Source organism: Meriones unguiculatus, chromosome 3 (genome assembly GCF_030254825.1).
Source record: "Meriones unguiculatus strain TT.TT164.6M chromosome 3, Bangor_MerUng_6.1, whole genome shotgun sequence".
NCBI lineage: Eukaryota > Metazoa > Chordata > Mammalia > Rodentia > Muridae > Meriones > Meriones unguiculatus.
In genome coordinates this window covers 48,161,323-48,176,486 of record NC_083351.1, presented here as the reverse complement: position 1 = coordinate 48,176,486, position 15,164 = coordinate 48,161,323, and the positions used below count along the sequence as shown (strand labels likewise).

The 15,164-nt window shown below is 38.9% G+C and overlaps 1 protein-coding gene across 1 annotated transcript in view; it reads left to right on the top strand.

Moving 5' to 3' along the window:
• The window catches only part of Svep1 (sushi, von Willebrand factor type A, EGF and pentraxin domain containing 1), a 191,394-nt gene that overhangs the window by 108,800 nt on the left and 67,430 nt on the right, over nt 1-15,164 (top strand). Inside the window, exons 18-23 of the mRNA XM_060379952.1 lie at nt 1,851-2,012; nt 5,049-5,210; nt 5,804-5,895; nt 8,242-8,338; nt 11,571-11,684; nt 14,684-14,797. Coding sequence (XP_060235935.1) covers nt 1,851-2,012; nt 5,049-5,210; nt 5,804-5,895; nt 8,242-8,338; nt 11,571-11,684; nt 14,684-14,797 — 741 coding nt within the window. The remainder of the gene's footprint in view (nt 1-1,850; nt 2,013-5,048; nt 5,211-5,803; nt 5,896-8,241; nt 8,339-11,570; nt 11,685-14,683; nt 14,798-15,164) is intronic.

The following is a 15,164-nucleotide window of genomic DNA, read 5'->3' as shown; positions in this document are numbered from 1 at the left end:
ATGCAAATTTTATGTGGCACAGGAGCCTTTAGAAATGAAGACACACACACACACAAAAAAAAAAAAAAAAAAACAGAACTAGGAAATGTGTGTGTCATGCTAAATTTGATTATGCAGTGAGTGGCTATGTAGAAGTATGAAGGGACAAAGAAAGTATGACTTAGTGGAATAAACTAGGAATGTTGCCAGGTTCTGTTTGCATTGTCCCCTGTGCCCCAATGTCTTCAGGGGTGCCACTTTCCTCTGTGTAGCAAAATGGACATGTCTCTTACAATCTTAAGACCCACTGTGAGAGAAAGAGAGCTAGGAAGGTTCAGAGACCTGCCTGCTTCTTCAATGCTCTCAAATTCCTTTAGCTTGAAACATTCAGTATACAGCCAGGTATGGTGGCACATAGCTTTATCTTAGCATTTGGGAGACAGAAGCAGGCAGATCTATGAGATCAAGGCCAACCTGGTCTACAGGGGGAGTTCCAGAACAACCAGGACCATATGGAGAAACCCCGTCTCAAAAAACAAAATGAAAAATATGCAGTATACATAGGTACCATACTCTGGGGTAGAGCAGCAGTTCTCAACCTGTGGATCACAACCCCTTTGAGGGTTGAACAACCCTTAGAAGGGGTCGGATATCAGATATCATGCATATGATATATTGACATCATGATTCATAACATTACAGTAGCAACATTATAGCTATGAAGTAGCAATGATAATCATTTTATGCTTGGAGGTCACCACAACATGAGGAACTGGATTAAAGGGTCACGGCATTAGGAGGTTGAGAAGTACTGGGGTAAAGGGTCCTTATCCTCATCTCGGTTCATCAGTCCGAAATAAGAGCAGTGCTAAAAGCAATTTTACACAGTCTTCCTCGGAGTTATAAAGTACTAAGTGAATGTTTTCCTGGCCCAAAATAAATCATTTTCTTCTGCTTTTTGGAACTTTGCTTTACTACATGCCCCTCTCTCAGACAAACTTCAATCCTCATTCATTAATTAGCCTGAACCTTTTTCTTGAATCTCACACAGGTTAGTAGGAAGGACTTCATGGAACTTAGAAATCATCAACTTAGTTTTTGTTAGAATAGTATTAGATGTGAGAAGATGAATTCTCACATTCTGTTGACTTGGGAATGAATTCCAACAGACACAGATAAATAGATTCTTGCTACTAAAATACGCAGCCTTTTCCACATTTTTCTTGTTCTTCACAGCAGGAGACTCTAGAGAAAACATTTTCTTTCATCATGGAGGTTAAAAAAACACACACCTCACAGAAGAAATTTCAAAGTCGTTCCTTCGTGCGATGGATGTGAAGGCAGTTGTAGGCATTTAATGATAAATAAATTCTAAGAGGTTCCAGGTGATTGGAAATGTACCAGAAATGAGAGTCTGCTAGAGAAATCAAAGGAAAAGACAATGGTTCAAAAATCACCCACCAAATGACATGGTTGAGGAGGCAGCAAAATTCAGTCTTACTTGGAGATGAGATGTTGTAATAGTTCTGTGGATTTGAGTTTCTCGTTTTGTCACTCTTCATACAGCTTTCTCAGTGCACAACTTGCTTTTAGGATATTGCCTCATCATGTTGTCTTTGTCAAATTTGGTTCAGTGACTATTAAACATGCTCTGTGGTTAGAATACTGATAGGCAGCAATGGAAAGAAGCGGATATGCACCTAAAACTCAGTGGTATACAAAAGCATGTTGGTTCTACCATGTCAGTGGTTATGGCAGAAGAGTTCACGTCTTCTTTTCCACCATGCCGTAGGCTGAGGAAGCCCTACCCTTCACACAGCTAATTTTGAGCAGCTTAATCTTTGCTCATTGCAGTGTATGTTTCTTTTCAGCTCAGTGTAAACAAGGCACCTACTCTTCCAGTGGGCTGGAGACCTGTGAATCGTGTCCGCTGGGTACTTATCAGCCAGAATTTGGATCCCGGAACTGCCTCTCATGTCCAGAACCCACCACAACAGTAAAAAGAGGAGCTGTGGACATCTCTGCCTGTGGAGGTTATCATCAGTGCTTTAGATGTTTAGATTTATTTACATATGTTAAGTTCTTTGTGTGGAGGAATGGGGTGCTTTTAACAAATCGGAATGACCACAGTATACAAAGAATGTAAATAACTGTCTCTTCACAGGGACTTCCTTTTTTCCAGCTCATCAGCATTTCAGTATAGATGATGGATTCTCTGTATATAGCACAGGACTTCTATCCCAGGCCTCAGTAATATGCATCATAAAAAGACAGGTTTCACGGCATCATGGAAATACAGGTTTCTGGGTCATGTTCCACAGTTTTGATTCACTAGGTATAATGTGCATTTGTACCTAGTATTCAGGTAATCCCTGCTTTTACTAGTCCAGGATCGCACTGTGGCAGCTAATGGTTTAAACAGAAATGAAAAGTCCACATTCCGCTTTGAATATCTCAAACATCTTAGCTGAGTATAAATATCCAACCACAAATTCCTGAAGATGTAAACAAACTAGAAGATTAAAACTTCACACTATCTCAAAACCAGGACTGATGGTGAAAACTGATCTGTGATGGGCTGCAAATATGGCTCAGTCACTAAATGCTAGCTCTACAAGTGTGGAGACCTAAGTTCAGCAGCAGCCACGTAAGAAACCAGGCACAGCAGCACACATGTAATTCCAGCAGTGGGGAGGCAGGGACAAGGGCATCTCTGGGGCTTGCTGGCCAACCAGTCTCGTCTATTGAGCTCCAGGTTCAGTGAGACACCCTGTTTTAAACAATAGGATAAAGAGTGATAGAGTTGGGCGCCCAAAGTTGACCTTTTCACACACACACAATCAACCTGTTGCCTTGCCAGAAACTCCAAAAGTTTGTTTCTCTGTAAAGCCAGTGTAGCCATATTTAGAATTAAATGTTAGTGGATTGCCTCTGAAGTAGCACAGAGGCTCACTAGAACAAACAAGTGTACATGATGACTTTCGCAAGTATGAGCCTTTGCATTCTTTATACTCTTGCTTAAAAGCCTAAGGTGGATGGCAATAGAGTAAAAAGATGTTTTCTTATTGAACAAGTAGTGCTCCTAAGAGCCAGCCTGCCTCAGTCCCAGATGTCCATGCCACACTATGAGGCATGCACACATTTCTACACACAAAGCTACAACCAAAAAGAGATTGAGATTTCTCAGAACCAGCAAACCGAGGAGCTTACCTGTGACAGTGGAAAGGGTGTGTCTAGAGATGCATCTAAAGAAATGTGGTCCTCAAAAGTTAAGAGCCATAAGACATAGGAGAATATATGTTAAATGATAAGTTTTATAAGTCCTCTCATCTATTTAAACTGTCTCACTGTGCCAGGGTCATGGTAGATAAAAGTTTTAGAGTTAACAGATTCTTTGAGTAGTGCTCATTAATCTAGTGTTTGACCAAAACTTTGAGAAGACGATTTTTCTAGACAGTGGGTGAAGACCATAAACCATGTCTGTTGTGTCAAAGAAGTCTCCATTTTTTTTTTACCTCAAAGTCTCACATTATGTTTGAGATGGATCTGTTGGAGACTCTGATTTTATTAATATGTGAACTAATTTTGAGAGAAAGTCTACAGTGAAATTCTGCCCCTGCCCCAACTTCCTTCAGCCACAAAGCAAATGGAATTTTAATATGGAAGTGGGTTCATATTTGACTTTTTTTTAGCCTTCTAAATAAGCCTTGAGGTTTGTCGAACTCCAGCTTTGCAACTAAACAGTTCTAATTCCCAGAATGTGACAGAAATTCTGGTAAATGTCTCCACGCCTCTTAGTATTCCTAACATAGTTAGCCACATTCTGTTTGTCATGGGTGAGAACCAGGAATAACTCAGCTCTCTCTTGTAGAGTAGACCAACACTATTATACTTTAAATTGAAGTATATATGACTTATAAAATGGACCCTCACATATATTAGTTTTCCATTCCCTTTCTTTCTTCCTTCCTCTTTTCTTTCCTTCCTTCAAGCTATCTTTCTCTATTGATTTTCTGTCTTTCTGTATTAATTTGTTTACAGATGCATTGTTTTGTTTTTGGTGTTTATCTTACATTTCTTAAAAAACACTTTCTATGGTTTTGCATGCTCAAAATTGTTATAAATACTATGACAATTACATGTCATGCATTACTACTGTGCATATACAATACAATTTTTTGCATCTAATCTCTTCTCACAGACACATCCTTTGGCTTGTGGCTATAAATATGGAAGCTTTTGGTCCCATAAATGGCACTTTGTCATCATTGTCAACACATCCACCCCATAAGACAAGTATTAATATTTCTTGAAGACCAGAATGATACCACCTCTCACTCTGACTCTTCAGGATGGAATTAAACAGGCTATTGACCTCTGGCATTGTCTTTAGAAACATAATTAACTTGTTCATTTACTAATTTTTATATGTTTAAAGTGTATAGCATGTTGATACCATATGTATATTTTCACTGCAGGCAAACAAATTAACACATCTCGCCATTTCGTATTGTGACACTTTTTTCTATAGAAAAGGTTCCTGAAATCTATGTCAATAGTGCTTTCTACTTTATCATACAGTATTATCAACTGTCCAGTAAAATTATTTAAAGGTCAAATTTATTGACTTTTATGGCTGTATTTGTTCTCCTTACACCATCATCAAATGATGCTTGCAGGGTAATAGTTTCCCCCTGTTTATTTCTATGCACAATTTTAAATTACTCTTTACTATTAATATTAGTAGTAAGTGAAATTTCTACATTCTTTCCCCATAATCAGAACCTTAAGACATACATATTCTGTGTATGTTTAGCTTGATATTATGTACTAAATAGTGCTGCTATGAAGACATGCATCTCTGTTTACTGCATATATAAACACAGATGCACCATTTCCCATCTTATAAACCAGCTGACTGATTTAATTAGGTGTCTGGGACTTCCTTCTCCAAATAGAAAGAGGCGACTCAAGTACTTCAGAAGCTGTCTCACAACCAAAGGTTAAAGGGCTTATTTTAAATATAATGTATAATTCCATACACACAAATGTTTTTTTTTTCTTTGTAGTGCCCTGTCCAGTAGGAGAATTCTCCCGTTCTGGTTTAATACCCTGCTATCCTTGCCCTCGAGACTATTACCAACCCAACGCAGGGAAGTCCTTCTGCCTCGCCTGTCCCTTTTACGGAACTACAACCATCACTGGTGCCACATCCATCACAGATTGTTCAAGTAAGTTCTCAGTCTGTATCATACAAAGCCCACTTTGATGCCTTACCTGTGCTTGCCTCTCTGGTCTCTTCTGTTCTGTTCATCACCATTTTGGGTGGATTCCGATAGCTGGGGTTATTAATTCAACCTTCTACAGTCTTTTAAAACAATTTTATTGCTTTTCTTTCTTTATGTAGTGCATATGTTTGGGCACCCATGCATGCACATGCCACAACACTCATGTGGAGAGCAAACAACAGCTTACACAAATCATAACTTAGAATTTCCACCATGTGTGTCCTAGGATTGAAGTCAGATCATCTTGCTGGTCAGCAAGTTGAACCATCTTACCAGACCTTTAAAGGTCTTTTTGATGACAAGACTAGAAGAATTATTTTGGAAACATTGCACTTGGTAACTAACAAATGTCTTTCCCAGAGTCCAGGATGGAATGACATGCTGCCCATGACTGTGTTTTCCTGTTTAGCATTACTGAAACAAAATACGTGTAGCTTGACTCACTTGGCAACCAAACCTTACCCAGAGTTTTTGAGAGAGTTTGATTATGAACCACACCTACTACATGCTGACATTTTGCCCATCTGTCTTATTAGGTTTTAGCTCTACTTTCTCAGCAGCAGAAGAAAGCATAGTACCCCTCACGGCCCCTGGACATAACAAAAAGAAGTATGAAGTCAGCAGCCAGGCAAGTCTGCTTCCTACACAGACCATTTTCTTTGATGGGATGCTTAGAAAATAGTTTGAATTTTACATATTACAAAATACCAGGATTAAAACCTTTATCAAATTATGAAAACTATGAAAGAATATTTAGTTTTGATTCTTTTTGATATTTTTTAATTTATTTTTAAATTTATTACAAATTATTTACTTTGTATCCCAGTTGTGGCCTCCTCCCTCATCCCCTCCCAATCCCACTCTCCCTCCCTTTTCTTCTTCTATGCCCCTCCCCAGTCCACTGATAGGGGAGATCTTCTTCTCCTTCCATTTGACCCTAGCCAATCAGGTTTCATCAGGACTGGCTTCTTCTGTAGCCTGGTAAGGCCGCTCCACCCTCAGGGGGAGATGATAAAAGAGACAGCCACTGAATTCATGTCAGAGACAGTCCCTGTTCCCCTTACTGGGAACCCATTTGGACACTGAGCTGCATGGGCTACATCTGTGCAGTGGTTATCTCCATGAATGGTCCTTCATTGGAGTATCAGTCTCAGAAAAGACCCCTAGGCCCAGATTTTTTGGTTCTGTTGCTCTCTTTGTGGAGCTCCTGTTCCCTCCAGGTCCTTCTATCTTCCCTTTCTTTCATAAGATTCCCTGCACTCTGCCCAAGGTTGGCTATGAGTCTCAGCATCTGCTTTAGTACCCTGCTGGGTAGAGTCTTTCAGAGGCCCTCTGTAGTAGACTCCTGTCCTGTTTCCTGTTTTCTCCCTCTTCTGATGTCTATCCCATTTACCTTTCTGAATGAGGATTGAGCCCCTTACCCAGGGTCCTCCTTCTTGCTTAGCTTCTTTAGGTGCACAGATTTTATATGACTATCGTATATTGTATGTCTAATATCCACTTATAAGTGAGTATATACCATGTGTGTCTTCCTGCTTCAGGATGCCTTGCTCAGGGTGATCTTTTCTATTTCCCACCATTTGCCTGCAAATTTCATTATTTTCTTGTTTATAATTGCTAAGTACTGTTCCATTGTGTAAATGTACCACAATTTCTGTATCCATTCCTCCATTGAGGGACATCTGGGTTGTTTCCAGATTCTGGCTATTACAAATAAAGTTGCTACAAACATGGTTGAGCAAATGTCCTTGTTGTATAGTGGAACATATTTTGGATTTATGCCTAGGAGTGGTATAGCTATATCTTGAGGTTGTACTATTCTTAATTGTCCGAGAAAGTGCCAGATTGATTTCTGGCACTTGTACAAGTTTACATTCCCACCAGCAATGGAGGAGGATTCCTCTTTCTCCACATCCTCACCAGCATGTGTTGTCACTTGCGTTTTTGATCTTAGCCCTTCTGATGGGTGTAAGGTGAAATCTCAGGGTCATTTTGATTTGCATTTACCTGATTGTTAATAAGAACTTTCAAAAAGTTCAACATTAGATGTTCTTAGTACCAAAAATTGGAGTTATTTTCCCAGAAATTTCTGCTCAGCCGCATGCAGATGTGGGACGCTTTGACCTATCATTGGAAAGGGGAGGGTGGTTTACCAAAGGTTTTTATGGGGCTAAAAAGATAATCCAGCTTTTATTTCAAAATGATTTAGATATTTTTGTGACCAAAGACATTGTTTCTTGGAACAAGATATGAACAATTAAGCACTATCACTCAAGAACATAACAAAACCAATTACTCTCTCTCTCTCTCTCTCTGTGTGTGTGTGTGTGTGTGTGGTGTTGGGACCTGAACTGATGGCCTCCCACAATGCTGGATGTGTGTCCTACCAATGAGTATGTTCCCAGTACTGCTTTCCAGTTTTGTTTTGTTTTTTTAAGATGATCTGCTAGCTCAGATATTTGGGGTAGATTCTGCCATTACCTTTAATTCATCATACCCAAAAGTCATGCCAATGATACTATATTTCTTCTGTCAACCTCCTATAGTCCAGCATAGGGAACAGCTAGGGCCCTGCACATCACACTTGAAGGTGAGCTGTCTGGACACAGAAACTCGTAGGAACCTCTAAAACAGTGCTGTGATGGAGTCCACCGGCCACTTTTAAACAATAATGCATGGATTTCACACTAGAGGCTCTGTTTTATCAGGCCTTGCTTGATCCCTGTACTTCCTATATTTCGAAAGCATCTCTAATGGATTCTACCATGCAACACTTAGGAACACCGCATGTGTTTAACTTGAAGAATCATCATTTGTGCCCACACACAGCAGGCTCCTATGATACAGCACTGACCCAGCTAGTTTGAATGAACTCACCTGGAGGCACCATGGCAACTTTCTGGCCTGTAGGTAGGAACAGTCTGAACTGAACTGCATACTTCTATGTGATATGTGTCTTTTCCTCCCGTGGTAGGTCTTCCATGAATGTTTTTTAAATCCTTGCCACAACAGTGGGACCTGCCAACAGCTTGGGCGTGGTTATATCTGTCTCTGTCCACCCGGATATACAGGTAACATAGAGGAGAGTTAATTTTAACATGTTTTGTATGAAATTGGTGTAGCTACTGAATCAGACTTTGAGATACTAAACACAGATCACATTAGACGATGTTAGTGAGAGGAAATACTGGGTTGAACAAGATAAAATGCATTAACATCTAACAGTTTCCTTTGTACAGTTTAGAGAAAAAGAAAAAAAAAGTCTTCACTATGAAAGCTAACACCATAAGTAGGGGTTTAACTGGAATACAGCCTGGGAGTCATGTCCAAGGTTTTGTTCTAACACAAATTAAAAGCATGACACTCAACCTTGTCCAACACAAACATTTTCAAACAATTTCCCATCTCCTCTCATTTTTTACTCAACAGTGGAAGTTCTTGTTCACTGAGGAGATTTGTTCCTTTGTTTCTAGATTCAGGAGAACACCATGACTTTGGACTATACACTTTGGCTGTGGTGATGATGTAAGAACCATGTTTACTTGCAGTTTGGTTCACATAACAGACTGTCCAGAAACAGTTTTAGGAGAAAATAAAATACATCTTAAGTTGAGGTCTTTGATCCACTTGGACTTTAGTTTTGTACAGGGTGATAAATATGGATCTATTTGCATTTTTCTACATGTAGACATCCAGTTAGACCAGCACCATTTGTTGAAGATGCTGTCTTTTTTCCATTGTATGGTTTTCGCTTCTTTGTCAAAAACCAAGTATTCGTAGGTATGTGGGATTATTTCTGAGTCTTCTGTTTGATTCCATTGATCTAGAATTCTGTTTTTCTGCCAATACCATGCAGTTTTTTATTACTATTGCTCTGTAGTACAGCTTGAGATCATGGATGGAGATACCTCCAGACAATCTGTTGTTGTACAGGATTGTTTTAGCAATTCGGGGTTTTTGTTTTTCCATATGAAATTGAGAATTGTTCTTTCAAGATAAGCTAGAACCCCTGCACAGATGCAGCCCATGGCAGTTCAGTGTCCAAATGGGTTCCCTAGTAAGGGGAACAGGGGCTGTCTCTGACATGAACTCAGTGGCTGGCTCTTTGATCACCTCCCCTGAAGGGGGGAGCAGTCTTACCAGGCCACAGAGGAAGTCAGTACAGCCAATTCTGATGAGACCTGATAGGCTAGGGTCAGATGGAAGGGGAAGAGGACTGTCCCTATCAGTGGACTGGAGAGAGGCAAGGTAGGTGAAGAGGGGGGAGGATGGGATTGGGAAGAGACAAGGGAGGGGGCTACAGCAGAGATACAAAGTGAATAAATTGTAATTAATAAAAATAAACAAATTAATAAAAAATAAAAAGTTCCATTTGTGAAAGAAAACAAAAACAAAAACAAAAACAAAAAAACATTGTAAAAGTGCAATTAATTTAAAACAATCCCTTATTTTTTTCTAAAAATATTTTTTTCTTGCTCTGAAAGAAGAAGCTATGCACAAGTTTCGCAGGACTAGCCACAGGATTATCATCATGGATTGCTGCAGCCATGAATCACCTGAAGGAATGGGCGGGCATGGGAGCGTTAGCAGGCCTTCTGGTGTTGGTCTCCTTGGTTTGCCTGTGGTATATATGCAAGATTAGAGTCTCACAACAGTGTGATGCAGCCATGATCATTCAGGCCTTTACAGCCATTGAAGCAGGACATTCTCCCCAAGCATGGTTGGATACCATAAAAAGCCAAAATTTAACGCTCAGGATGCGAGGCTAAGCACTGCACTCAGGGTCAGCCGCTTTGGACCCAGAGAAGAGCATGTCTGGTTGCTTGCGGGTTGATACCCCAGGTCCCGCCTCTGAGAAAAAGGTATCGGACGGGTCTGATGCTCTTTGGGTGGATGACACCTAAATGAACATCGGTACAAAGTCCCAATTTATTTCTAATATCAGAGATCAGACCTCTACTCTTGCCTGCTGCGTCTAAAACAAAAAGGGGGGACTGTAGAGAGCTGCGGATTGCTATGCCTTAAAGATGGAGCTGGTTTCCGCCTTCCACCTTCCCGATGGTGAGTGCTCTCTGTCACGAACAATTCCACATTTGGCTAAGGCTGAGGATCTGGCTTGCTTCCATGTATGTGGACCTATCTGCATTGCCCATGTGGCAGGACTGGGTTGGCTACCCAGAGGCTATTTAAGCTGTGGGCTGGCTTTCCCCACAGGGTCCGAGGATTGTTCAAGGTTCCTGAATAAACTGCATTGAAAAAAAAAAAAAAAGAAGAAGAAGCTATGCAATGAACTATGAAAGTTTTTCATGGAAAATTTTATTTAAATAAAATTCACCAAAAAAGAAATAAGCAAAAAAAAATTTTTTTTTGGAAACAAAAGACAGCAAAAGGCTAGCAAGGATATTGGCATTCCACTTCTCACAGTTGGCTCATGTATATGCTTTCTTTAAAAAAAAAAAATTGTGCCGACATTTCATAGGAAATATAGAACTTGCCAGGCACCATGTCTTTAATACTAGCATTTGGGAGACAGAGTCAGGAGAATATCTGAGTTCAAGGACAGCTTGAACTACAAAGTTGGGTTCCAGGCCAGCCAGCGAGACACAGTGAGATCCCATCTAAAAACAAACAAACAGCAACAAAACAAAAGTAAAACCAAAAGAAGGAAGGAAAGGATGGTTGGATGGATGGATGGATTTTTTTCCGAGAATTCTACGCTTGAATAGATATTTAAAGAAGACATATAAATAGTCTTCTACATAAGAGTCTCATACATAAGTGTGCGCCATAACTACTTGGAAGGTTTGAAAGATGGCATTTCTCTTTTGTTGGTAGATCACAGTCCCCCTGGCTTAGAGGGTTTCTAGCAGAGTTAGCCCAGCAAACCTGTGTGAACCCTGTGGAAAGATGATGTCTACTACAGGGCATCTACTTTGTGAGCTGATATTTATCAAAACTTGACCCCATCCTATCCTTTGAGCCAAGTGACCTTGGTAGCAATTCTATATTTCGTGGGGTTTGTTTTATGATTAATTATAATTTGTGGCTCCTATTTATACTTGCAAGCTTCGATTTCCATTCCCTTAATGACTTAATTTTTTTTTTCTTTTTTTTACTTTCCATGTAGTGTTGTAAGGTATCTTAAGTCTGTGTGAAAGCATGTAGTGCCTTTATTAAATACAACTGGATGGTAGCTCTTCCTTATACGCCTAGATTATGGAGATCATTACTTTCGAATGATAATGAGTGTTTGTTACTCCTTTTCTCTTTGATTTACCATTCAGTGTTTGATTTACATTATAGGCTTAAAGTGTGAAATAGATATTGATGAATGCAACTCACTGCCTTGCCTCAATGGTGGAATTTGTAGAGACCAAGTTGGAGGATTCACTTGCGAGTGCCTATTGGGTTATACAGGTAAGAGGCAAGGCTCCAGTCTTGCAATATAAACCTAGTTTTGTTTTGTATTATTTATGCACATTTGAAAGGTGCATATTACACTGTTATGTAAGGAGAACAAGGTATCAATTTGTCAATATAAAATTGCTTATGGTTTATAAAATGGTCAGACTTGGTTCCCTCTTTGTCTACGATATGTGTGACATCATAGCCTCCAAATGGCAGGATCAGAAGGTGGAGGGGAGGATGTGAGAGGAAGTATGTTTTTTTGTTTTTTTTTTTTTCTCGTGTGAAACAGGTTCTTCCATAGCTCTTCACCGATACCTTACTAAAATTTTGAAATCTGTGTATGCATGATTATAATTATGGACCAGACACTTTGGTCACTACAGGCTCTGGTACTCTCTTTGACTAGAAGGTCTTCATATATTTAAGTGCATATTGCTGTTAAGTCAGAGAATTATAGCCTTCAAGCACCCTCTCTCCAAAATAGTCCAGAAACATCAACCTTACTAGCAATCCCCTTGTTAAATTTCATCATAATTATTCTGGTATTGACAGTAGAGTCGTATGAAACAGAATGTAATTTATGATCTTGGAAGTAGTAACAGCCTAATAACATTGTTATAACAGAAACAGAGATCATATTAACAATTTATCTCTATACCTAACTCATGAAATTGTTATACTAAAAATATACTTAAATAACTTTTAATTCATGCATGTATATTATTTTCTGTATTTAATAAGTCCTTTATAATCCTTATGAAAAACATTTCACAGGAACTAGATTATGAAAACTTTCTAACCAAAAAAAAGAACTAATTTTCAAAATAAAATAAAACTTTTAATATAATTTATGGTGGCAGTACTTTGAACCAGTTCTGTTTTGTCCATCTGGGATCCATGATATGATGGTAGCCTTAGTCTTATGAGAGTCACATTAAGTTTATACAGTAAAATTCTAAGTTGTCTAGAAGTCTAATTCAAAGATTTCTGGATATTTTAATTTATAAATTTTTAACTAAAAAAATCAACTTTCAAAGTCTATATATCTCAATTGCCTTCTCTGCAGTTTGAACATTGATTCTGAAGCCACGGAGTTTCACATTGGATTTTACACTCTCCATATTGAATAGATTTTTATAGACTTATCTGCCGTCAAAAACAAAAATCCATGACAGAGTTAGAACAGAAGAACAATTAACTTTCTATCCACTTTCATAACTCATGCCCAATATCGGCATCCAGGCCTCATCATTTCCGAATAGTTAGCCTTTCTCTTGTTCTCTTTTCTATGTATCACACTGCGCCCTCCTGTGCACTTGTTTACATACATTCAGATTTGTATAAGAAAAAATTCTAATCAGTGAAAATAACCCAAAGTTCCTTCCGGTTGGCTATCAGGGCAGACACAGAACGTATGCCTATTTGTCACTAACAAGAAAAGAGATAGATTCTGTTTGATGAGCACCAGTTAAAGTGTGTGGTCTGTTGTAGGGGCCGTGTCACGTTTAGCTTGAATTCAGCGGTGTTCTAACAGGTAGATGTGCTCAGGTTCTCACTGAAGAGGCTGCACATCTGAGGACATGTGTTCAGCAGATGGAGCCACTGCCAGATTCTATTTCAATTCCATCTCCCATGCTCCCGCCTCACTCTTTGCCTTATACAGATGGCTGCGTTTCCACATACAGTGTAAAGATGATGCCTCTCTATATACATTTCTCTATTTAAAAGCCCAAATCTCAAAATTGAAACCTGAAAGTCTGTGAACAGAGTGGCAGACACATAGCATGAAAAAAAGAAACCCAAGCTTCTGAATAGTATGTATTTATTAGACGCTAGATGTACTGTGCTGCTTACTAAACATTAAATGTTTTTTTAACTATTTACTGAAAAAAATACTTGGAAGTTTGATCTCCATTGTGGTAATAAAACACCCTGACAAAAAGCAGGGTGTAAAGAAGCTTATTTGACGTAAAACTTCAGATCACAGTCCATCACTGAAGAAAATCAGAGTAGGGACTCAAAGCAGAAACATGGAGACAAGAGGAACTTTCCTTGCTGGCTTGTACAGGCTTATGTTCTGCTGAATTTCTTATATATCCCAGATCCACTTGCCTAGGGATGGAGCTGCCCACGGTGGGTGGGGCATCAATCTTCAGGAATGAAATCTCTCACAGACTGGCTGTAGGCCAATATAATTGAGGCAACTCTTCAGTCAAGGTCCCAACCTTCCAGGTGACTCTAGGTTGTATCAAGTTGGCAAGGAAAAGTAATAGAACAGTATTTATTATAGTCTGTATAAATCTGTTATTGATAGAATTTCTCTTTAGTGTGGTTTGTGGTAAGATACCTAAACTATTAGATATGTGCTACCTTGGAATTCAGCATCCTGTACTCTTCAAACTCAGAATCTTTGTATACATCACTTGAACTTGAAATTTTCTTACTCTGCTTACTTCTAACCTGTGCTTGGTGATATCACAGACCTGGTCTCTGTGCCTAGGTGACAGAGTGAAGGATGGAAATGACATCAGTTATCCTCAAATTACCTATTTACAGAATATTGGGGCAGCTGCACAGAAGTTGGGCTTTTGTTTTCTGGATTTTCAAGATAAAAAAAGTTATTTTCTTTATTCATTATTTCCCCAATATTTTTTTGTCAATTTTGTGCTGTTACAGCTTAACTTCAGAAGGAATATACAGCAATGAATGAGCAACTAATAAACAGATAATATGAGAAAATGACTTTAAGCAAGCTCACACCTTCATAAAAATATGGTCAGGTGTTCATGGGTGTCGTTACTCACTGTATTCCAAATATGTTACATTTCTGGGTAAACTTCTTTTGAAATTCAAAAATGGAAGAGAAATATTTGTGTTGATGTAATTGGGCAAGAGCAGAAAATTCACAAGCTCACGAACCACGACTTCCAATTGCTGTTCTCACCTAACAACTTGCTTGAAAAAAAACTATGATTTCTCCAGGTCAGAGACTCTATGACTCTTTGCAGGTCAAGTATGCGAAGAAAACATAAACGAGTGTAGCTCCAGTCCTTGCTTGAATAAGGGCACCTGCACGGATGGCTTGGCAAGCTATCGCTGTATCTGTGTGAAAGGATACGTTGGTAAGAAGTTTGTGTTTCCCTCCCTTGCTGTAGAATTCTGTAAATAAAGATCTGTTCATTTACTAACATAATCTATAAATATTGTATTTGGATTTTATTAATATACTGTTGCAGACAAGTCATGTAAATAATGGTCATAAATGAGTATAATTAATATAAAAACATTCTGCAAACTGATAGAAGAAATATGGTTAAAATATGCACTTAATTGTTAGGGAAGAAGTATTAAAGGAGGAACGTGCTAGTGAAGGAAAAACATGAGGCCTAAGAGAGAAGGAAAAAATGGAACTAAATGTATCGTCCTTTAGAGCATTATTTCAGCTAGGTGTCCATTGCCAACCATAGTTTCAGAAGGAAGATGGCATGA